The sequence below is a fragment of the Aulostomus chinensis genome, chromosome 20, assembly GCF_037954235.1.
Source record: "Aulostomus chinensis isolate RoL2024-O1b breed Wild chromosome 20, RoL_Achi_v1.0, whole genome shotgun sequence".
Lineage (NCBI taxonomy): Eukaryota > Metazoa > Chordata > Actinopteri > Syngnathiformes > Aulostomidae > Aulostomus > Aulostomus chinensis.
In genome coordinates, this window is record NC_141339.1 from 8,999,942 (window position 1) to 9,023,702 (window position 23,761).

Sequence of the window (23,761 nt, forward strand, 5' to 3'; positions counted from 1 at the left end):
TGTACTGGTATAACAACAGTAGTGCTATGAATAGTCCAAGATTACAACTACTGTGTAAATCCAGCAAGTCTCTCCCTTTATATATCTTAAAGGCCCCTTACCACCCCATCATCCTCATCCCAATTGGAAAACTGTCTCTCCTCTTGAAATGTGTCTGAAAGGTAAGCAAGCAAGAACTGTGCAAGAAAGTGATGTTTTGGGCTTCCAACCCCTTTTATTTCAATTTAATGCAGTTTAATCCACCACAGTTAGTGCACATGCAAAGTATCCTATTTAAATATATACTGTATGTTTGTACCAAGTGTCATGATTTCAAAGTTCAATATTCTAACAACAGGTCATAAATTAAGAAAATGTACTGAAAAACACTGCCCACGATGAGTTAACACTCTTGATAAAGCATAAAATACATGATCATTTCATTAAAACAGCATTTTTTTTCAGAAAATACTTTTTAAAAACACAAATTCAGAGTAAGACACCAGAAAAAAAATCACAATTGGACAAAATTTACCTAGAGACAAATCATAATACTTATTTCACTTAAAGGTATTATGTGTAGGATTTCCAGTAAATATTCTGATAGAATAACGTGTGCCACATCATCACTATGACTAAATTTGATTATCTTTTCTGTGTTGCCTCATCACATCCAGCTATCAGTTTGCTGAAAAAACAAGCAAAAACAAGTACTGCCAAATCAAGAAGTCCACAGTTTGTGAATCATTACATTTTCATAAGTCATGGAAATATTCAGTCACTGCCCAGAGTTAGTAAATTAACTGCAACATCCTTTTTTACAATGTATAATTTAACAGCACTACACCTGTCTATTTTTTTGTTGAGAATTCCACACATAGCACCTTTAAAAACAGACACATTTCAGGATGTTTTCAGTTCATGGTCACTGAAATAGACAGTAATAAAAAGTGTTAAACAGTGCACAAACCATTAACAGAAGAAAAACAAAACGATCATAGTTGAAGAAGCAACTACAGCATAGCCATGGGGGAACATCTAGAAAACTGTTATCAGTGAATTTTGTCACAACCACTGAGTGACATTTCTGATGTGATGCTGAGAATCTGATATGTCACCGCCTTATAAAGAAAGCAAACACACACTCAATACCTCTGTTATGTGCCTGAGTGATGGAGGTAGAAAATGTCCAATGCTGAGCAAATGGTCATATTCAGCATAGGCAAGAATAACTTATACAACCTACCTCAAATATAAATCGTATTGTATCTTTTATAGAAGTACTCTATGGCTTACTGGTGGCGCAATCTGCAACCTCACTCCAAAATGTGCATCTCTTTTTAGTCACAGATGGTAAGGTTATAGGCAGGTCGCAGTGGGAGACTGACGTTCTGGCAGAACAACAGTATCGGCAACTTTAACATGGCTCCCATCACAATTAATTGGAAAAATACTATCCACAGTTCAAATTTACACTTAAAAGTTAAGTGCTTTATGGAGAAAATACATTTTCAATTAAATATGATCATAAACAGACACATTTTAAAAGCTGAAAAATTAAGCCTTAAAAAAATCAGATTATTAATTGTTGGTTTGACAATGTAGTTCAAAGGGTGAGATTTGAGTAACATGAATTTAAATGTGTCACACACTGGAAATAACTTCCTAGTTTATATAGAGAAGCTGACAGAACCAGCTGAACCTGAAGATCTGGTTGGGTTTCTTTTGGCAATTTGAATTCTCAGTTCAACACCAGCAGTTGCAACTTATTCTTCTGTTCCCAAATCCCAAATTGTAGTACGAGTCAGAGTCTGAACTTCATGATTAATATGGCAAAAAGAATTCATAATGAATTCCTGCTGATGTTAATTATTTGAACCAATAATCAATCCAATTAATCTTAGATTTTGTTTAAGATGTACTTTGTCTCTTTTTGGGCAACAAAAAAAATACAAAACTTTTTTTTTTAATTAATATTACATGTTGTATATTTTACTAGTACATCAGTACGTAACGAAACCTCCAGTCTGCTTTAATGTTCACTGAATTTACTTGGCTGTCAGATAATTATTTTCTGCCAAATACTAGAGAAAAAAAAACAGGCACATAAAGTGACATAAAAGATAAATTTGTTTTGTTTGGGGTTTTTTTGGGTCATATTTCATGCCAAACCAACATCACAAACGGATAGCCTTACTTCAACAAACTAAGATTATGTTGAACATACAAAAAAAAAAAAAATTATCGATGAGAAATGTGACGGTTACGGTGAACCGATTTGAAATTTCAAATCAAGACCTAGACAGCTAAGTGATGGAAAACTGAAAGCACCATTAGAAATTGTTCACTGATGGTCTCAATTTGACTGCTTTCAAAAGTGTGTAGATCCACTCAGATTATGACTTAAAAAGATTGTCACATGGAAGAGGAGAGAGTACAGAAAGAGTCTTTTTGTTTAAAACTTAGCCTGATTGTTAAGGTTGTTTGTATACGTTTGAAATGACACACCAAAAATCTGACAGGCTGAGGGCATCAATAATTCTCAGAGACTGACTTAATTTCAAGAATAACATCATCAAAGTATCTTTTCTTTACCAAAAGAGGAGAGGAGAAAATAATTCCAGCAAACTACACATTCCTGCATCAAGGAATGATTTCTGGTGGACAAAGATAGTAGAGGAAGTGATAAATATGGCTATATTGTATGGATGGAGATACAGATTTAGTGTGACACTGGAGTGACAATGCCTGTAGTTATATGATGTGTGTCAATACTGAGGAGTACATAATACAAAGTTGTATGGGTAAATATTGATTGTCAACTGATCCACCAAAAAAACCTACAAGAGTAAATGAAATTCTCATATTCATGTCTTTACTCCAACCACAGAGAATGGAATATCTCTTCATCAGGGTGGAGTCTATTTGTTTTGGTTTGAAAAGACATTTTTCTCATTTTACTTTTGACTGTAATTTTTTTTTTTTACATGCAAATGATATCAATAAACACCATATTATTTTTCATAGTTCAAGTTAAAAAAAAAAAACTCAGATGCCACTCAAGACTTAACGTCAGACACATTTTCCAACTTTGAAAACTGAATTCAGCAGCATAAGATCTGCCAAAGTCGTTCTTTTATTATCCGATTGTGGTAATGTATGACTAGGAGTTGTGTTATCTGCTTGAATTGTTTTGTTTTAAAGTAACTGCTCTGCTCTAAGACTTGCATATGCTCATAAAAAGTACAAGATGTGTATGTGCAGGGGAGCAGGGTTATTCCTTTTCACATATGAAATAATAAATGAAGTACCAGCCCTTTTTCAAATGAAGAAAAATACTAACATAGTAAAAACAAAAGCAGGAACTTTGTGGTCTATAGTTAGGCAAGCTGAGAGTGATTTTGAAATATTAGAATATAATAAAATGCTGGTCGTCGTCACATCCAGAGATTCTCCCTGAATATGAATTTCCCTACTTGGACCTGAGATTTTGGCAAACTGATGTCACTTTATGAGATTAGGGGTGTGTGTGTGTGTGTGTTAATGGATATCACACAAGAGTGGCAGGGCTATTTTATTTGATCATTTTTACTGCACTCGACCTCTTGAATGACTTATGATCAAAGGCAATCTGTTCGATGGGTGGCCTCTTTCAAAATATCCATCGTGGTTTTTCAAATGTAACCCCAGCTAAGTATAAAATGAACCGTTAAGGTGATACATGGCCGTGTCTGAAGTGGCCATTTTCATTTTTCAAGTACGAACAAATAGGTGTCTTCAGCTCAGCACAGAATACAGAGAGAGCCAGCCAAGTATATTTAGTTCCAAGCTAATGGAGGGAGACAGCTTACAACAGCTACTGCAAAATAACAACAACAACAGAACAAAAGCTTAAAAATGTCTGTTTCCAAACTCTCTGCTTCGTCCAGTATAGTCCACATCTTTGTGATTCAGAGCTAGAAACAAAGATAACTAACAACTTAATAACGCCAGCGGGCTTAACTCCTGGAAATTTATTTATGTATTTATTTGTGGCTCAATTCCAAGTGTTTGTGAATCAATGAGCTTATGGCTGGACAATATAAGCAGTATCAATGCACTGAAATAGCAACAGGGGGTATTTTTTTCTTCAGTCTTCAATGAATTGAGAGTGCATTTTCCAAATTCAAGGTTTTTCATGGACATATGAATCTATCTATCTATCTATCTATATATATATATATATACATATAGAGAGAGAGAGAGAGAGAGATATCTTTCTGCATTCTGTTGTCACAGAGAAGTGTTGCAGGTGGTAAAAATACCTTTGTGAGCTCAAGACACCTATTTGTGAATTGAAAGTCAAAATACAGTCTTTGGGTGATGATTTGCTTTAAAAATAGATTGTCATGAAAACCCATTGTACCTTATAGACTGGATTTCCAGTCTGTCTTCATCTCAGGCAAAATTTACAAATATATACTATAAAATGAAAATAACTGCACAACTACGTTAAAGTCAAGTCTTTTTCAAAAGGGTTTACAATGAGCCACTGACATTTTAGGCTCTAAAAATCTGAAGATGAATGGTACCCTACTGCAGCTTTATATCTCAGTTTATATGTGAAGATGTCAGTCCAAGCAAATTTGAGTGTGTTCTGTCTTCAACTCACTAAATATAGAATCAGGACTGAGAACAGATAACAGGCCCTCAGTGCAGAGGTAGGTGTATGCTTTTTCTCTGTTAACAGTTTTAGAATTAGATCTCCTAATGTTTCCTACGATTTCAAATGAAAATCAAGATTTTGTGGGGTGTTTATCTTGGGGTCATGTGAGAAGTATTGCTTTAAGGTTGTGCATCAGACAAATAAATTGAGGCATGCCTGAACAAGTGGTGGTTAAAACACACCCATCACCTTGTTTGTTTCAAGGCTCCACCAATGACTAGCATAGTTTTTGCATTACTGGATCAGGGCTTAAAGGAATACTCCACTGACTTTATTTCACCTCATTTTTGTGTTTTTATGGCTGACGTTATGATCAGTAGGAAGGTTTACCTTTTGGCTATTATTTTAGTAAATGTAATAATCTCCATGCATATTTTGATAAAATGTCGGCTGAATGAAGCTAACCACAAGGCTAGTTAGCATGAAGGCGTGGAATACTGCGCATCGTAGGAATGACATAAGTTAGAACATGAGTGATTCTCAGAAATATTTTTTGCTTCTGTAAAATGTGTGTTCACATTCAACATCCATAATGAAAGCAGTGGAGTATTTCTTTACTCAGGGGCAGGCAAATAAAATCGATGATACGTAGCCATTTATAACAGATGGCACAGTACAGAAAAAAAACAAAGAAAAACGTATCATTTGACAAAAATAAGACAAGAAAAAGTGCCAGTGACAACCAGCTATGGCAATTTGTTTTTAGGAAAAGTTTTAAGTTTTCAAAGTGAAACAGGACAAAACTTAAAAGGTACCTGCTGGCAACAAGATAGAGGGCCCACCCTTCATCATGTACCAATAAGCAAAAAGGCAATAAAGGATAAAGAGCCATGAGTGGGAAGTGCTGGGCCAGTGTTGGATTGAATTTCAGGAAAAGCGGTATTAAGGGGTTTGGTTAACAGTAGTTACACATTGGTGGAGATCTTGTACTTGGGAGACATGTTATTGTGGAACCAGATGAAACTAAATATGACACCCATGGTTTTGGGTATGCGCTCATTGTAAGCAAACGTCATGGCCTCGTGAAGAGGGACTTTGACCACCTCGATAAGCTCTCCTTCCCGTGGCTCACCTCCACCTGCACTCACACAGTTGTCATCAGACACCTCAGCGTAAAACATGGTCTGCTTGGCACCTGTTACTCCAACCCCCGACCTGGTGAGAAGACAATTTCAAGTACAATCAAAATGTATTTTATATTTGCATTTAACAAGGATTCTCCATGTGTTACATTACTTGTGCTACTCGAGAGCTGTGGGGATGATGTATATTGTTAGGCTATACAGGCCTTAAGCATCGCCGCTCCCTCAACCACAATCCAAGGAGACTTCTTTTAATCGTTTGATTATTGCAGAAATTAAGCTGTGTCAAAGAAAAGTGTATGATAATTTTGTTTAGAAAGATCATATTCGCAAATTAATATCTCTTTTAGTTTTTTTTTTTAACTTCCGCATCAAAACAACTAAGATTTATCGTTCTTCTTTGTTCCCCGACATGTTTGTTGATGGAGATTCTCAGTAATTCAGGTACATGTAAGTGTTAGAGGTGTCACAATTCACCAAATCCTTGAACATTCCATTTTAAGGTCAAGGTTTGTTCGATTTTCATTTAAAATGAAAAAGAGTCAGGATATGTAAAGGTCATTAATTTTATAACCTTCATTTATGATAACTGCCATTTACATTTTTAAAGTTTCATTCTATTAATATAAACATATTGGCTTGATTGATAGTATTGTGTGTACTTTGTGAAACATAAAACCATATTTGTTTCCAATCTACCACTCTAAGGGCATTGAGTAAAATGAAGATAATTTATTTAGGAATATAAATGTAGCGGTCTGTACAGAAAATGCTGTAATCCCACAAGCATGTCAGTCAACAGAGAAGCTGTTTCAGGTGCATTTCAACTGTGCTGTTTTAACTGTTCAGATCAGGCCTGCGATTGTTGTTGTTGTTGTTGTTTGTTTGTTTCAAACAGTTCCGCTCCTTCAACCATGTGATCTGTTGCCATTGATTGGCCTGATTGTGGATGCAGGAGAACCTGTTAGCAAAAACATTACAAAAATCAGTCCAGGTGTTCCCCCTAAATACTTATCTGCCACAACCATGTGTGCAACAAGGACTGGGGAAGCAAGGTATATGTTAAATACTAGGTACCCATGGGTTTATTAAATATGTCTGTTTTGGAATATAAGGAGGCTTGACTCATCAGTAACACAACATATTTCCACACCACTCTATTCAGAGAAGAAGAGGGGGGTTCTAGGCTGGTTTGTGTATTTCCATTTTTTGATAATATGCAATAAAAACAAAATAAAAGTAAATATTCAAGAGGAATTTGCCTGCTATTCAAAACAGACTACATTTCTCTACACCACAGGGCTGTGACATAGTAGGGCTGCCTGTTATTAACACAACTTCACAATTTCCTGCGCTTGAGTCAAAACCACCCTCATAGGGGTCATTAGGGTTAAGGTGATATCCATCAATAAAATGGAAACAGCCCACATAAAGCAATGACCATAGACACCACCAACAAAGCTGGAGGTGTGCAAGTCAAATCAAAAGCAAAACTGTGAGAGCTGTCAGACAAAGTTTGGACAGGTGGTGCTGTCTGATGTGGGACTGTTTTCTTTCCTGGCAGCTTTTAATGTTGCATCTAGCTGTAGCTTGTTACAAGTATGCTGAAAAAGATGGGATGTTTCACCGACTGCTCGTTCCTCCTTCAAATACCTGAACCTTGAAGTTTCTACTCTTAGCTTTACATCTACCAACATCAATGGATTTGCTCCAAAAACCTTCCCGTCATTGATTTTTTGTTGTCGTTTCTTTTTTTAATTCAGGTTTTCCAAACTGAACTCTTTAATATACATGCATGAGTTACGATACAATATCAGATCTCCATTTCAGAGTGATTCTTCTCCCACAATTGATCTTTTGGATATGAAACAATCAGGACTGCTCTACTGATCCTGCCTAAGGCAAATTTTTTGGCATGTATTCCTAATATAAAACAGGATCTTGAGTGGGTGTTGTGTGTGAGGAATAAATTGTTTTTGCAGAAAGTAAGGGGTGTACAATTTGATTTGCCCTAATGTGGTCATTTGGGCAGAACAAAATACGCAGCGTTGGTGTCGTCAGTGATTGCAACAAATTTTGAAGCTATTTCTCTGTAACAATGTCTCTAGAGGTATAAGACATTTATATTGTTACCTGGAAATGAATGTCACACCAATATGTCAAAATAAAAAAAACAAAACTGCAAATCCAGGTTACTTTTACTAAATAGGACAAAGGGAAATTAATTCTTAAGGGCTATTAAATCCAGAGGGAGTGACTAAAGCAGATATTTAGCACAAGAGGTAAAAGAGGCAATGAAAACATTATATTTAACTTTCTTGTGCTAATACCTGACATGTTACCTCGAAACATTGAGGACACAAACTAACCTGTAGGATGTGATCCTCTTCAGTTTAGAAGCAGGCACATCGTAGCCACACTCCTCCAGCACCTCCTGTCTGGCAATTTCCTCCAAAGAGAGGTCAGGTTTGTCCACAAGCCCAGCACAGAGCTCGTAGGTAACCCCCGCTGAGGCCGGGGGCCACGGAGAACAGCTCTCTCCCTCTGTGACTGACTGGCCCTCCTGAGTCTCAGGGGTGGTGGTTTCTATGGCACCCTCCTCGGTTTTCTCAGCAGACTGATGTGGCTGTGACTTGGTCCTTTCCCACTCACACATGTATACCGCTGGAGATGGAGGACACAAAAGACATCACGCACATACCATAACTTTGACGCTTTAATGCAGTTTCCTCTTATTCAATTCTATTGATTTAGGAAGCAGTGTACTGACAATATACAAGTATCAATCTCCTAAATTATTATGATCAATATCCAGATATTTAGTAAGTAGTTGCAGTCTCTGAAAGAGATCTGTGGAATTGTATTTTGTAAAGACCAACACTGAAAGCTTTGTCAAGGGTTCCATCTACAAAATGTCAATGGGATTACTGTTGAAAATAAGCAAGCAAATAAATAAACCAATGTTATGAACAAACTACACCACAAATGCCAGACTCAAATCCTCTAAACTACCTTCGCATTGATTCAGTTTTCAGACTGATGACATTTAATTTCCCCAACAACCTCCGTAGTCTCGTTTAGCCACTTAATCACTTGTTTAGCTACATGTTCTGCTATCCCCTGCTTTTTTTAAGATATCTGAGTTTGGAAATTCACAACTGCGGCATTTACTGGCACATTTTATGCCAAAGAGTAAAACATTAAAATATATAAAGCTAGTGGGAACCACTGACCTTACTTTTTGCCGTAACATATAAAAAAAAACAAAAAAAACATCGACTTTGAGATGAGAGAACCACACGTTCAACAGCAACTTATTCGAGGGATTTAGGACTTCCAGTGCCAACCTATTTAGTAGAAAACTAGTCTTGATCATTTTTCAAACCTTCTCAGATTATATTTACATTTATCTTTTCCAAAAGTGTGTAAATTTGTTATAATGTTGCATGCACTTTGATTCTAATCATAAGAAAAGCAAAAGGGAAATTTTTTTTCAAAATTTTCTGAAACTATCCTCAATTATATTTCAAATCTTATCAATTAGATACAAAATCTGTGCAAAAAATTTGCTTTTTTAATATCAGCCGCACAAAACCTCAACTTAAAAAATGAATTATCAAAATTAATGATAACAGACAAGTTCTCATGGAAGTAATGCACTTCCCAGCTTAAAAATAAATGCTACGTAGACTTGCTTGATTTCATTCTGATAAGTTTGTTTCCCAATAGCAATAAGAGAGAAAAGAAAAAGCATATATCAAAGCCCAGACTTCCTTGAATTTAGCAAACTGTAGCGTGGAACTTTCCCTGGCGACTTCTAACAAAGGACGCTTGGTTGCTTTCTTCATGGGGCCTCTCACAGTCTATTTATGTATTGTTACTAAGATCCAGTTGAATAAACAGGAATTGAAATGCACTGCTTTTTTAGTGAAAGTGGCCACAGGATATTAAACAATCTAGATCTTGAATGGTGACAAGAAGGATATGAAAATTGTACTGCACTGTACTGTTGTCTACTTCCTCTCTATACTATTGGTCTCAACAAAGCTGCTGGCTCCTGTGGTTTTACAGATTGAAGAGAAAACTCACCTGGACGGAACTGCTTGACAAGGACAAAACAGTGAGAGGTGGTGTTGAAGATCAGCACTGATACACTGAAAACAAGGGGGGAAAAAAAACTTTTAAGTAAATAAAATAGTTGAAGCGGTTTTTTTTTCCCCCCAGAAATATCAAAAGTTGTCTTGTCTTAAAGTGATTCTTCACCTGAAACATGCTTTTTGCCTTTCAAGTACTTCAGTAGATGTTGAGCCCACTACGACATTTTTCCCTCTCTTAAATCCCTTCTTTGTGACCCTAGAATGCAGAAGGAGCCAGCCATGTGTATTACGAGTGAAGCTAATGGCAACTGACTAACAGCAGCTAAAAATTTTTGGAAAAATTTGCTGTTGGGTTGTTACTTTAGATGTTGTTAGCCATGTTAGCCATTAGCTTCAAGCACATTACACCTATTCTGAAGTACTTGAAAAGCAAAATACACCTTTTGGTTGGGTTTTATAATATCCGCCTTTGTAACTATTCTGTTCACACAACACCCCACCTTTCAAGAGGAAGAAGTGATTTATATTAATTAAAAGAATGTGTTTGTCCATGTACACACATTTTCAAATTGATTGTGGTTTATATATGGAACAGTATGGGGAGACCTGCATGCGCACAGTACAGGAAATTCACTGAATATTAGTCAGAAATACCTGAGCTTGTAGGGAAGAAGCATGGTCCATTTTTGACACTAGTATCGCAATCAGAACAAGTCTAAGGCATATTCTGACTTCGGTCTACATGTAAATATTTGCTGTGGTTCCTACACAATGTTTCAAAAATGAGACCCCATTCTGCTCCAGGATAACACCAGTTTTAAGTATCCATGCACTGCAATTAACCAGGGATACCCAAAAGTTACAAACACCCAGGTGGTTCAATGCGGTGTGTGAGTTGATTCGAGTGAGGCCGTTGGAGACATCAGGCCTGTGGTCTGTGTTGGGAAAGCGGATGAGTCTGAGGTAGCAGGAAACCCTGCCCTGTCGTTCCCATGGTGAACGGGACCCGGAGACTGTAAGTAACTTATCCAAGCTTGGAATATGAGAGTAACGGATCAAAAATGTTCCATTTCTAGTGAGCTCTGTGATTCCCTACTCAATGTTCGGCTTCATGATGGCAAGTTAAAAAAAAATATAATAATCAATTCCACAAGAGAGGAGATATTCAGCCTCATGAATGAAAAGGGCATGTTCAACAGTATGGCATTCAGGGACTCATGTCTAAACCTAGCCATCTACAAACCTCCAAAACGCCCTGTTCTTTTTTGAAGGTGCAAATATAATCCAGTATCAATAATCAAGAACAACATTGGCTAAGTGTCTTTCTTTTTCAGATCCTAAGGTTATGGTTAAAAAATCCCTTGAAAATACCCTCATCATCTAAATTCTTCTTAAGCTGTCTTGCAAGCAATGAGATAATTGAAAACAACCTGGAATACAGAAAGTTTTGAGCATAAAAATTACCATGACAGAAGAGACGAAGGAATGAGATAATATAGCAAGCAGATCTAGGCAAAAAAAAGTGGGACACACACACACATACACGCTGGCCCAAGGCATGGAAGCTGTCCCTCGAGGCAGGTCCGGGTCTTGCAGTACTGTTCCACACCATTACAGTTCCTCTACAGCTTCCCGCAGTCAAAATGCTCTAAAGCTTACACCAAGACTCTCAGGACTTAACATGCACCGTTAAACTCACTACCCTCTCTGTGCTGTGGGCTTCAAGCTGATCAGTGAGGATCTGCAATATGCTCATTTGAGGAGCAGGTCTAAAGGTGATGGCGGGTGTCTCTGTGAACCTTATGGGATCTAAATCTCCCTATGACTTGAAATATACTGCTTTGGTTTTCAAATCTGTTAGGAACACACAAGAAAGCTTGGATAAGTTATTCAGACATTTTTGTTCTGGTGTTTTAGATTTCATCTTGCATATCCCACTCAAACCAAAGAAGAAGGGAGATATTATGTTTAATGAATCTTACTGCCATCATAGACGCCATTGAGGCTTCTCTAAAATCTCAATGGAGGATACTAATGGAATATAAAATGTAAGAAAAACCAGCAGAGCTGCAAGAAAGAAAAATCTGAGTGATTTTTTTTTATTGCTGAGATTTTTCCAGCATCTCGTTAAGTGACATTAACAGTAATAAACAGACACCAATATGTTTGTACAACCTTAAACAAGTAGGTGTCAAAATAACAACACAACAGGAATTCGCCCACATAGTCTACAAGTGTTTCAGTAGATTTGGAGTATCACTTTGTCCCTCAGGACAGCTTTTGATTCCTGCATTTTCGGCATTTAGTAAAGTAAATGTTAAATAATAGTAGTATAATTGTTTTACTCTAATTCTGTTTCAACTTTTAAGGATGCGGGGCACAGCCAATGGGACAGTGTCCAGTAATTAGATAGTTTTGTTGGCTTCATTGCTCTAGTCTTTGGTGTACAAAAGAAAACAAACAGTTGATTATCCATTTCAGACTGTCAGGAAGTTATTCTAAGGTGAAGACCTCTGTATATGTTTGTTCCAAGGGAGCTTGATCTGATTTGTCCTGGTCAAAAGAATTCTGAAGATCACCTAGGACAACAATTCCAATACTTCATTGCAGCAAGGGATTATTTTTCATTTCACAATGTAAATTTGGGTTGATTTTGCCATTGAAAGCCGAACACGGATACCCATCAACTAACCACTTAAAATAATGAGACACACTTCCAGGTACCAGGTCTCTGTCCTAACAAAGTTGTCAGACATGCCAGACGGAGAAGCTCTGATTGAGGAGACATGTAGCAAGTTAGCTGTTTGAATCCCTAACTCTCTAGAACACTGATTGCCAACATTTTGGTGTAGCGGTATTAGAACGGGTGGTTACTACCTAGTGCTACCGTTTAACTGAGGAGAAGCATCGCACAGAATAAAATAACCTCACATTGAGCCTCTTCCTCCGGCTGCAAGTTAGTCATTAGCAGAGTGTGTAGTGTTATGCAAATTAGGCAAATGGGCAAAAAATACACTTGAGTTAACCCATACTTATGTAAGGGTGGCTGTAACCAACCCGTTTCATAGTCATAACCCTGCTCTGTTGAGATATTTTACAGTGCATTGCCCAAAGATCTGTCTTTCACATTATTCGCTCATGCACTTGAAATGTGCAAACTAGTGTTGACAAAAATGAATCCTGCTGAGACGAAAATGTTGTGCACACTTAAACAAAAATGCAAAACAATCTTTGGCCCATTCATTACATGCCAAAGAGGGAATAACACTTGGGCAGTTTTTCCACCTGGGATCAAGCTGGATGTTCCCATGGGCAATTTCCTCTCGGAAGTACTGGTTTGAGGTTTACTGCGGTTTTCTCAGCGGTACTATTTTAAACATGGACCTCTGTTTGGGGTCAGGAGTGGAGGAAAGAGGGCTTAAATGACCTGAGACGTACCCCAGAGCATTAGAGTTCCCCAGGCAAAAGAACCGGGGTTTTGACACAAATGTGTGACATTTCTCTTGCAAAGCATCCTGTGAAGCTCAGATGTTTATAGCTGTTAAAAAGTAGAATAATGGGGCGCCAATTCCCAGTAAACAAGGTCTGTTTTTGTTGGACCTTCCTCCAGGCAGTGGAGATGCAACAGCATAAAGGAATAAAAACAGTTTTGAGAATTGCCAAACGTGTCTACTGCTGAAAGAAAGACAGTCATTACATAAATGTAATTCGTGCATCATTCAGACAGAAAAAAAGATCTTGCACAATGAAAAGCAAAATATGGGGAGTAGACATAAGATTTGGGTACGTACAGGTCATGCCCCTTTTGAACAGATTCTACAAGCACCTTATAACAATGGCCCCAACATCATTACGAAAGGACTGCAATGATTATTTTAACAATTAATCAATGAGTAGTTTAATTTATAAAATGTACAGTAAATGTGACAAATGCTCATTACAGTTTCCCAGGGACCAAATTGATAAGTTTAAATTGCTTCTTTTATCCATTCAAAAGTCCAAAGAGTCCTAATTTTCTGTCATAACTGACAAAAAAGCAAGACATTCTTCTACTTAAGTCTGGAACCAGAATATGTTTGTCATTATTGATTGGAAGAAAAAAAAGACTCAATCAACTAATTGATTATTGAAACACTTAGCAAATACTTATCTTTCGATCAACTTCTTGATTAATTTTTCAATCTCATTATTATGGCTTGTTTGTTTATGCAGAACCAATTCTGCCCTCGCGTGCGATTTCTACATCGCATTCTGGCTTTCTGCAGCAGAAATGGTATGTGTTAAGTCAGCTGTGATGGTGTATAACTGATTCTGTGCTGTTAATTAACTCAAAGCCAGAATAAAATTTTCTCTATTCCTTCCTGCGAGGAATAAAAAAATAAAATAGTAGAAGGCTTCGTTGGCTGCATTGAGCGTATGTGTGTTTCTTGTGCACATATAGAATCAGAGGGAAGGGATTGCTTTCATCCAACATTAGAGAGCAATTTACCTGTCATGAGTTCTCATGAAGTCCCAGGATTTTTTTGTGCCATTCTGTAAAGGAAGAAGACAAATACAAATGAGAGAGTAAATGCAAGAAAAGCAAGATTGTTGCAATGTGTAACACTGTGTTTAAGTAGGATGCACTTCTGGACCATCAAAAAGATATTCTACATTCATTAAAGCATCCATTTGAACGTCTGCCTTCATGCATGACAGGCAGGAGTTGTCTAATTAAATGTAGGTCGATAGAGATGGAGAGCCATCTGAAAAACCCCATCAGGAAATACCTTTGTTTGTCATTTGGTGACATTTTACATTGTATTCAATGTGTCTTCATCTATTTTGTACTGCAGAGGGATTTTGATCATGTGTTTATCAAATTAATAATCCTGTAACAGATGTTTCTAGTTGTACTGTTTTTCCTTCTTGTGAACTTTAAAATAATGACAGCTTAACTCTCAGTTTGTAATATGTGATTTTTAAGAGAATAATCAAACTAATGCTACAAGATTAATTGAAGCGCAATCACAATTCAACACAATGTTGCAAAATCGGCTTTATTTTTGGAAAAGAATATTTGTTGATTGTGCTTACTGTTTGTTAATTGTCTTTAGTTAATTTCAGGATTCGGACTACTTTATTATCCCTTGCGGGGAATTTCAAATTACACACGCAATATTGTAAAACACTGGTATTTTTAAAAACAGAACTGCACAATAGATTTTTTTATGGTAGTAAATGTAAATTACATTTCATTTTAAGTAACTGGTGTTTGATCCGCATGAAAAGTCACAATACTTTATATGATAAAAGAATGACTTTTTTCACCAAATCATGCAGTATTGATTCAAAAAGTCTGACAAATCTGTGATTTACGAATGAAAAAAAAACAATCAGCTCCCCTACAACAATGGTGAATATCCAAACAACACACAACAAAACCATCCGCACCTTGTACTTCATAATAACAATTTTTTACTCATCAACTAAAACGGATGACTGTAGGTGACTTCTAAGATATGTAGCCTTCACAATAACACACGCTAAATCACTGTGGTTACATCACCACATCAACAGGATGTGCAGCATTACATGTCTTCAGCAGGGCGATGATAATCAAACTGCCACGCCAGGCGTTTGACCAACACAAAAGAGTTAATTACAGGTATTTTGGCTTATGGACAACCAATATAACTTGAATATCCAGGAACTGACATACCTTTGCAGACGATCCCAAGCACTGGTTCATCACATAGTAGAAATGTAAGGGGTAAGTAAGCTGTTTGAGTTTATTATTACTCTAGCATTTACTTACAGGATGGAGGAAGTGAAATGAAATGAAATTCATCACTCATACACATCAAATATCAGTGTGTGTGCGTGTGTGTGTGTGTTGTTTGTGTAAATGAATCTTGCCACACCTGTCAAATGAAAACCACAGGTTCTAAAAGCTGCTGCTCATTTTAGTTCACTCAATCACATGGAAACGCCCACACAGGAACACCAACCTTGTGTATTGTTAGTAACTGTATTTCCATCAACACATTAACATATTTCTGACCCCTTCAATATGAACAAATGGGGGGATTTCCATGGACAGAATTGGAGAAAAAAAGAATATTACCAGCAATTCAGTATCACGTAGATGTAATCAAATGTACTCCTTTATTTTTCACATACACAGCAAATATGAATTAAACTGGAATGCTAATATCTCCGTGTCATATGTTGTATTAATACAGTAAAGTTGGCCTACATTTTCTCTGCCTGTAGACTTGATTCAATTTAAGGCTACACCTACTCGCCACCCACAAGCTTTCAGACGCAGCGATGACAGCTTCAGGCTTATTTCAGCTCCGATACAAGAGTGATGATAAGGTTTCAGTACCACCAAAGAAGTGGAAGGAGGTGGGATCGCAAGCTAATAGGACTGATCAGACAATGATAAAGGTAAAGCAGATAAAGCGGATGATGTGACAACAAAGCTTGAATTAGGATCTGAAACTTTGCTAGATTACAAACTTTTCTATTTCTATTTAAAGTAAATCAGGTACACTAGAAAGGAAGACAGATTTCTTTCAAAGAAGTCTCTTGGGTTAAAATTTTCATACTACTTTTAAAAAAAAGTATATAATTACAACTGCTGAATATATATATATATGAATAATTTATTACAGCCAGTGAAATGTACAAAAACAGTACATTAGAAAAAAAATTATGAATTGAAGAAAGACTTAACTAACATCAGTGTCTGTAACCCAGCCAAAATGTCATGTTCAAGGAAATCAAAATAGTCTTTAGGAATTCAGAGTCAAAATATCTCTTAAATTGGTTTATCAGCTCATAAGCTTCATTTAACAATCTGCAGCATGCCTCTATAACTGATCAAATAAACAGATGTGATGGATCTGTATTAACGCTTCAAACACTACAAATATGGGTGGAAGGAGGTTGAAGTTAGGAGAGGAAAGGTAGTCTTTTTTTTTTTAATAAAAGATTACTCATTTGATAATGATTTGATAATTGTGAAACATTCAGCAACAACACCTTAAACTGGGCAGGTAGGATTTTAGAAATGTTGTTCAATTCCAGCTCACATGATATGAGTAAATCGATTGAGATATAAAGCCAAAGCTCATGGTTCATTTGCACACAATCATCATACCACGACCTGAGGGCTCACAGAGCACAGCTTGTGGGCACCCGCCGTACGCCTTCTGACCAATGTTGAAGAAAATGAGAAGAAGAAAGCAGTTGTTGAAAATGAATGCATTGCTGTTAAAGAAGTGGTTGTGGAAGCCAAAGTTTCAACCCTCTGATGCGGGCGGCACTGAATTGGGGGAAATGCCCGGTGCCTCTGCCATTGAACAAGAGCATGAAGTTGGCCACCCTAAATTTCTGACAAGCCCAGCTTTACACGTAACACACATAACAAAATGCTCCATAAATTTTCAGTGCTAGGGACACACCATTTCTCATTTAACAATTTTAACGTGATGTACTAGTTTTTTTTTAATTCTATTTTTTAAATTATCATAAAAAAATTATCAGAAGGTGCAAAAATCTTTCACCTGTTTTGTTTTGGAGTTGAAGGATTCAGGAAATTTGCTCGTGTTTTGAAAAACACTGGCATCAACAACACAAAAGATATCAGTTCTAACAACCTTGATTAATGTGGTTGGTTTAAATCAATCAGATCTTAACTGATGTCTGAAATACCTTAAAGATATCACAATTTCTCTACAGCAACCTCAAAACTACCCATCATGAACGTGTCACTACAGAGGAAAACACACAAACACAGGCATTCCCTCTAGTATCCTGTCACCACTCACAGATGGAGGGGTTCCCCTCTTAACTTGGCCCAATTGCAGAGAGCGCGCAAACAAAATTTCTGCAGATAATTAGTATGGTTTTCCCAACATATTTTTTCCATTGAAATTCTGTGTATTTGTTTCATATGTCCTGTGTGAAGGCTTTCAATTTTCAACAAATAATTCTTTATATTTTAGATCTCAATTCACTCGTAATCTTCAATTTAAACAGAGTTTTTTTTTTTACAACAAAACCAGGCTGTAGCTCATAGTTTTAATATATGCAAACACTTTGCTACCCACTAACAAGGGCACATTCACAAATAATATAATAGTCATTTAACAGGTAAAATTTAAGTTCAATTCAAGCTGATACATAGCAGATTATGTGAGAAAATGTGTTTTAAAATGACAGTGGATGCTGCATTCATTGAAAGACTGAGAAGCCACAGGCTGTATGCAACACATGATGATGAATAATTCAAATCATTATAATGAATAAATGAAGGTAGTTAGGCTGCCTGAAGTAGCAACTTGTGATGGAATAGAAGCACAAGGCAACAAAGGTAAGAGTCATTTCCCAAAGTCAACAACAGACAATAACCTGCTTTGTAGAGATGTGAGGGACAGGAGACAAAACAGCAATAAACAATATTGATGAAAAGATCCTCTTGGACCAACATATTTAAAAGCTATTAGTGTTCTTATGTGCACCAGGATATTTGTGTGAGGGACCACAGCGAGGTTGCAGATATGCTGGGGAATATAAAAGCTTTGGGGAAGATACTCCCTCAGTGAGACTAAAAAGCCTTTGTGGGGAGTCCCTGAACAGCCAATCGTGATCTGCTCAAGGGTTGACGAGGATGACAAGGGAGGACAGAGGAGAGAGGAAAGTCCTCTGCCATAATATCTTTTGTTGCCCATCTGCTATATTAGCTGTTCCGCCATTCTCTAGACAAGCTTAACCCCCCTCCCCTGTCACAGGTGTGAACCCCAAATGGTCAAAACTCCTCAGTGACCTACCCTCACCATAAGTACCATGGAAATTGAGCTTGGAAGATGAAGGCACAACTACAAAGGCACTCCTTCAAACTACATGTGAACCAGTCACAGTTTCTCTAAGTTTAGTCACTTAAAATCATACATCGGTAAAAAACTTTTAAAGCTCTTTGACCTCTGATCTCAGAGCATTCCCCATTTGTTAGAGGCCTTTTATAGTGGACAAAAACTTCTTTTTGAAAGAAACAATCATCATCAGCACAGTTTGTATAACATCCTCATATCATATCTATAGCTCCATACATAATAAGGATGTCAAGTTTTTCCTGTTTTTTTTTTAAATGCATTTCAACACAATAGGTCTTTTGCTACAATGAAAGTACTCTGGTTTTACCCATTAGGGTTTTACACATTAGAAGGAAGCCTGCTACATAACTGAGTAAAAGAAATACTTGTTATTTTAGAACCTAGAATAGAGCTCTAACATTTGGGGTTAATATGCACCCACCATATTTCTAAAACATAGTGGGACAGTGATGTAACATTCTAACATTCAATTCAACATTCACTGTGCAACAGATGTAAAACTGTGACGGAGCATTACCATGTGAGATAAATAAACTATAATGTAATCTAATTGAAGGATACGGCTTCAAGATATGGTCTGCCTCATATCACTTTGTAATTAAGGGTGTCAAATGTAACTGCAATTCCCTTTTCTTTTTTTTTTGCGGCTCAGTCCGAGACAGGGTGTGGCAAATTGGGGGTCAATGTTGGCACGGCAATAGTCCTCCTCCAAGGGTACACTTATTGCCACCTTCATTGCTATGTAAATCCAACCAATCAATGTGCCAGCTGGTCGTGTGACAAACTGCTGCGTGACAGTCAGCTCAGCACTTCGGCAAGATGAGCAACCAAGGAGCCGCTGAGATCAGGGAGCTGCTCACCTTCACTGCCGAGAGGACCGCGGATAACCACCTCACAGGACTGTGAAGGATGGCTTGTTGTACAAAAAGGTCGCAGAGGAGCTTGGTCGATGTGACTATCTCCAGATGACAGAAAAGGGTCACCAGCAAGTTGAAAAACTTAAGAAAAAAGTACCACCCGGTCTGTGACCACAACAGCAGCGGCAGAGAAAGGTTGGACTGGAACACTAAGAGGTTTGCCAAGCCATTGAGTAAGCCTTGACACCTGATCGAGGAGTGGCTCAACGTGGGTGGAGCTAAATGTTTGATTCTGCACACTTGCTGCAACCATTCAGAACCAATGCCTAAACAACTCTTTCGATCAAATGCCTAAACATTATCATTTGGAACCGCAGAGTCAAATGTTTAGCCGCGACCACATTTAGGACCCTACACCTAACCTCTCTCAATGTCATGTCTTAACCTAACCATCTGAACCACGGAGTCAAATGTTTAGCCCCGCCCACATTTAGCCCAACTCCGATCTGCATACTCCAGTCAGGTGCACTTGAAGCCATTTGGGGGGCAAGCCATTCAGCTAAAGCATATGTTGTAAGCTACGGTTCATGTGCAACTTCATGCTGCACGTCCCGTCAAGATGTTAACACCCACACAAGTGGCGGCTTTTTTGAAAAGAGGAATATTACCCCTCCATTTCAAGACGGCAAATTTCCACTTCTACCTGGCTACAAAATTGGCACATTCTATGTTTAATTACATGAAGATTACTTTTCACTGTTAATCAGTAGTGTTGGCCATTAAATACAAAATTTTTTATCATGGTTAACTTCTAGTAGATACATCAAGCAATATAATGATTATATTTTTCTTAACACTGAGCCAGCTAACATGAGGAAACACAGCTTTTGACTTCAATGTACATATGTGTAGATTGATGTAGAGTCACTGAGATTTTGGCTACAAATGGTATTATAATAAGTTAAAAGTGGACAGCAACCAGGAAGTTACACTAAATTAGAAAAAAATTTCTGGAGCTTACTGCTAAATCAGCATAGCTAAACGCTGTCATTTCACAGAAACTCTGGAAATAATGTGGTCCTTCAATTACTGTCTATGTATAGTAATAAATTTAACAGCCTGAATGTGCTAGCAGAATGAGTTTAACTTTTTGTTTAACTGATAAGAATGATAATAATTGCACAAGTCAGTATACAGTGATATTTTCTGCAACTACATGTTCCCATGTAATCTCATACTGCTGCAGATGTTCAAGAACTAACCTGGATAAGCAGCCAAATACATAGATTATGCACATCTGGTTCCATAACCCCAACAGACAACTCAGTGTTAAATAAATTCAGTGCTAACACATAAATACTGCAATAGATTAACTATGAATCACTCGTATTTCTTTATGTTATCACACGCCATGGCTTGTTTTGTGTTTCGTACATTTTTTTTTAAAGAATAATAAAGTGACTATATATAGTAATGTTGAAATGACAACTTGATTTAGTTGGAAGTTAATCATCCAATCTGTAAGCAGAAATATTTGTTAACTACTTGAAGAAAATACATTGCAGTATGTGTTTCCCTGCAGAGGTTCCTATTAGATCCTGAACCTGTACTTATGATATAAAGTAAAGTTAAGCGTATTTTCAGCAATGTAATTACAATAAAAACTGTCAATTAAACTCAGTGTGAACTACACTGGAAGACCCCTAGCTGACCTACAGCCCCCTCACCGACCAGACTTCATTTACATCATTCAATATGAGACTAACACTTCTCACCTGACAAGCAGCTACTAATTGGTAAAAAAGTTTTTGACACGAAACACTGCTAAATCGAATTATATAAACCTCCTAATTTAAAGCATGTGCTAACGTCGATGCTCAACCAAAAAAGAAACCTCTGCAGCAAGCTACCGTTAGCATGTTAGCTTCAAGCAATCTCTTGGCTGTCGGGTTTCACAACAAACACTGAGGTAACTGTTGCCATAATGTACGAGAAAACACACCGACCACAACAGTTTAGACGACATGGTAAAGTAGTGCCAATTGTTGCTACTAGCGCCTGTGTTTAAGGTCAGCTTAGCTTTCCTGTTTTGCTAGCTACCAAATGAATGGGGGGGTTGGGCTAACCCGCAGCATCCAGCAGCCTCTCGTCCACCGTTTGGCAGAAATCTCTCACCTGGTTATAGTGCACCCTGAACGGTTTCAGGTAGTCGGAGTCTGTGCACGGAACGACTTCAATGTTGTTAATCTCTTCCATAGTTTAGAGCTGGAGCTGGATTGGGGCTCAGGGATGCTTGTCTGTCACCGCAAACAAACTGACAGTGAAGGAATTCCTACGGAAGCCCGCAGAGGACAGGACAGTCGGACAGGAGCATGACAGGGACCATGGAAGGGTGCAAATGTGCATCCAAGGATTTTGACACAAGGGTACAATACAAATAGCTTCTTCATACATTTTTATTGATTTGTTATGGGTTTTTTTATGTAAAGACGTATTTACTTTTCGTATAAAGCACTATTTTATTGACGCTGGGATTCTCTGAACTCCACACCACCACTCAGATAGCATCTTCGCACTTGTGATTTGCTCCTCACATTTTGTGTAGACTGACCCAAATAATTCTACAGTAGGATCATAACTGTACATAAATTGTTTTATAATCGAACAACAATCTAAATGCACACATGCTATTGCATTCAAACTATTCATCGACTTACTTTTGCATGCTATTTTTTTTAACTTACTCAACTTAACCTCTGTGCACATATTCACAACTTTCACATAAAACTCACCAAATTATTAAAGGCATCTATGTTTTTTAATTTAAAAAGACAGAGCAGTATAATTCAACTTGATGATTATTATGTGCTTTTTAATCTGTTTGATAGAGTTTGGGTTTGTATATCTTTTATTTAAAGGTTAGGGCATGGTAGTGAATCATAACGGGTTATAAAAAGGTTTTCTTTTATTTTTTCCCCTTGTTTCATATAGATTAGATGGACAAAAATATTAATAAGTGATTGTGTAACATTTCTACACTGTGCCCATCTATCACAGATTTTGCAGGCAATTGCCTCACACATGGAGTGCATACATTTATTTCACTTCTGGTTAGACACTAACAGCATTTCATATTTTTATTATTCATACTCTGTGCAATAATAAGACTATTTAATATAATAGAGCACACAAACAAGAGACTTTAGAAGCTGAAATAAAATTCATCATAGTGTGCATTCACCAACATTTTGGTAAATAATCACATCAAGATTAAAAATCACTTTCCTTCTTACTTGGACATTTTTTTTAACCTATATTGAGCACGTGCAAGTAACTGAAGTCATTCTAAACCTTTTTTTTTTTTTTTGCACAAGAACAAAACTTGACAGGGACAAATTAAGGATCAAACTTAGTCTAGAAAAGAAAGAAAAATGTCTGCTAACTATTTGTAGAGGTTTTACTCACATTATGTGTTTTATGAGCAGATACAAGACTGTGATACAGTTTACAGTGAATTTAACTTTAAAGGAATAATTGCATATTTCTCATCAAGAGTTACAAATTGATGCTGCTATCTGTGTTTCAGAATATTTCCTTGCCAACTAGCTGCTGGCTATAGCTTCATATGGGAAAGCAAAAACAGTGTCAATATATGTAGACAATGTTGAACAATTCCTGTTTTCACAAATTAGTGTTCTTGGCTACAAATAATGACATAGATTTAAGTCAGTGTTGCAGTTTTGGGCTGACAACAGGTTCTAATTATGTTTTGTCTCAGTTTTTGATAGGGTTAGGCTTAGGGTTAGACTCTTTAGGTCTAAGAATGAACTTTTAGACGGCCAGCACAGCATAATTGAAACCTGAAGTCCAGTATCCTCAGTGCTGAGTAATGAACAAGAGATGGGTGTGGGTGCTCTTTCCAACTTGGAGGTTGAGGCTGGATGTTGTCACCCTCTCACATCAATAATAGCCTTATAATGGAAAACCATCTGCAGAGCTCCAATCTCGATGGAGCTAACTTCCTCCAACAAATGAACCCCAGTCCACCACCCACTATACAAGGACAGGACGTAACACTTTTGCAAGCTGATTTACATCTAAATAAATACAGGCCAAGACAAAACAATGTGTAGACCCAAAAGAGGAACCGGCGTCTCTC

The 23,761-nt window shown here is 37.3% G+C and overlaps 1 protein-coding gene across 1 annotated transcript; it reads right to left on the reverse strand.

Annotated features, from left to right (window-relative positions):
• Positions 1-196: 196 nt before the first annotated feature.
• On the reverse strand, positions 197-21,929 carry nudt14 (nudix (nucleoside diphosphate linked moiety X)-type motif 14). Its single transcript, XM_086190233.1, has 5 exons — positions 21,778-21,929; positions 14,353-14,396; positions 9,856-9,920; positions 8,136-8,430; positions 197-5,839 (listed from the first exon to the last, which is right to left on the reverse strand). The coding sequence occupies exons 1-5, from the start codon at positions 21,856-21,858 to the stop codon at positions 5,590-5,592; spliced, it is 735 nt and encodes a 244-aa protein (XP_086046359.1). The 5' UTR covers positions 21,859-21,929; the 3' UTR covers positions 197-5,589.
• Between the last annotated feature and the right edge of the window lie 1,832 nt (positions 21,930-23,761).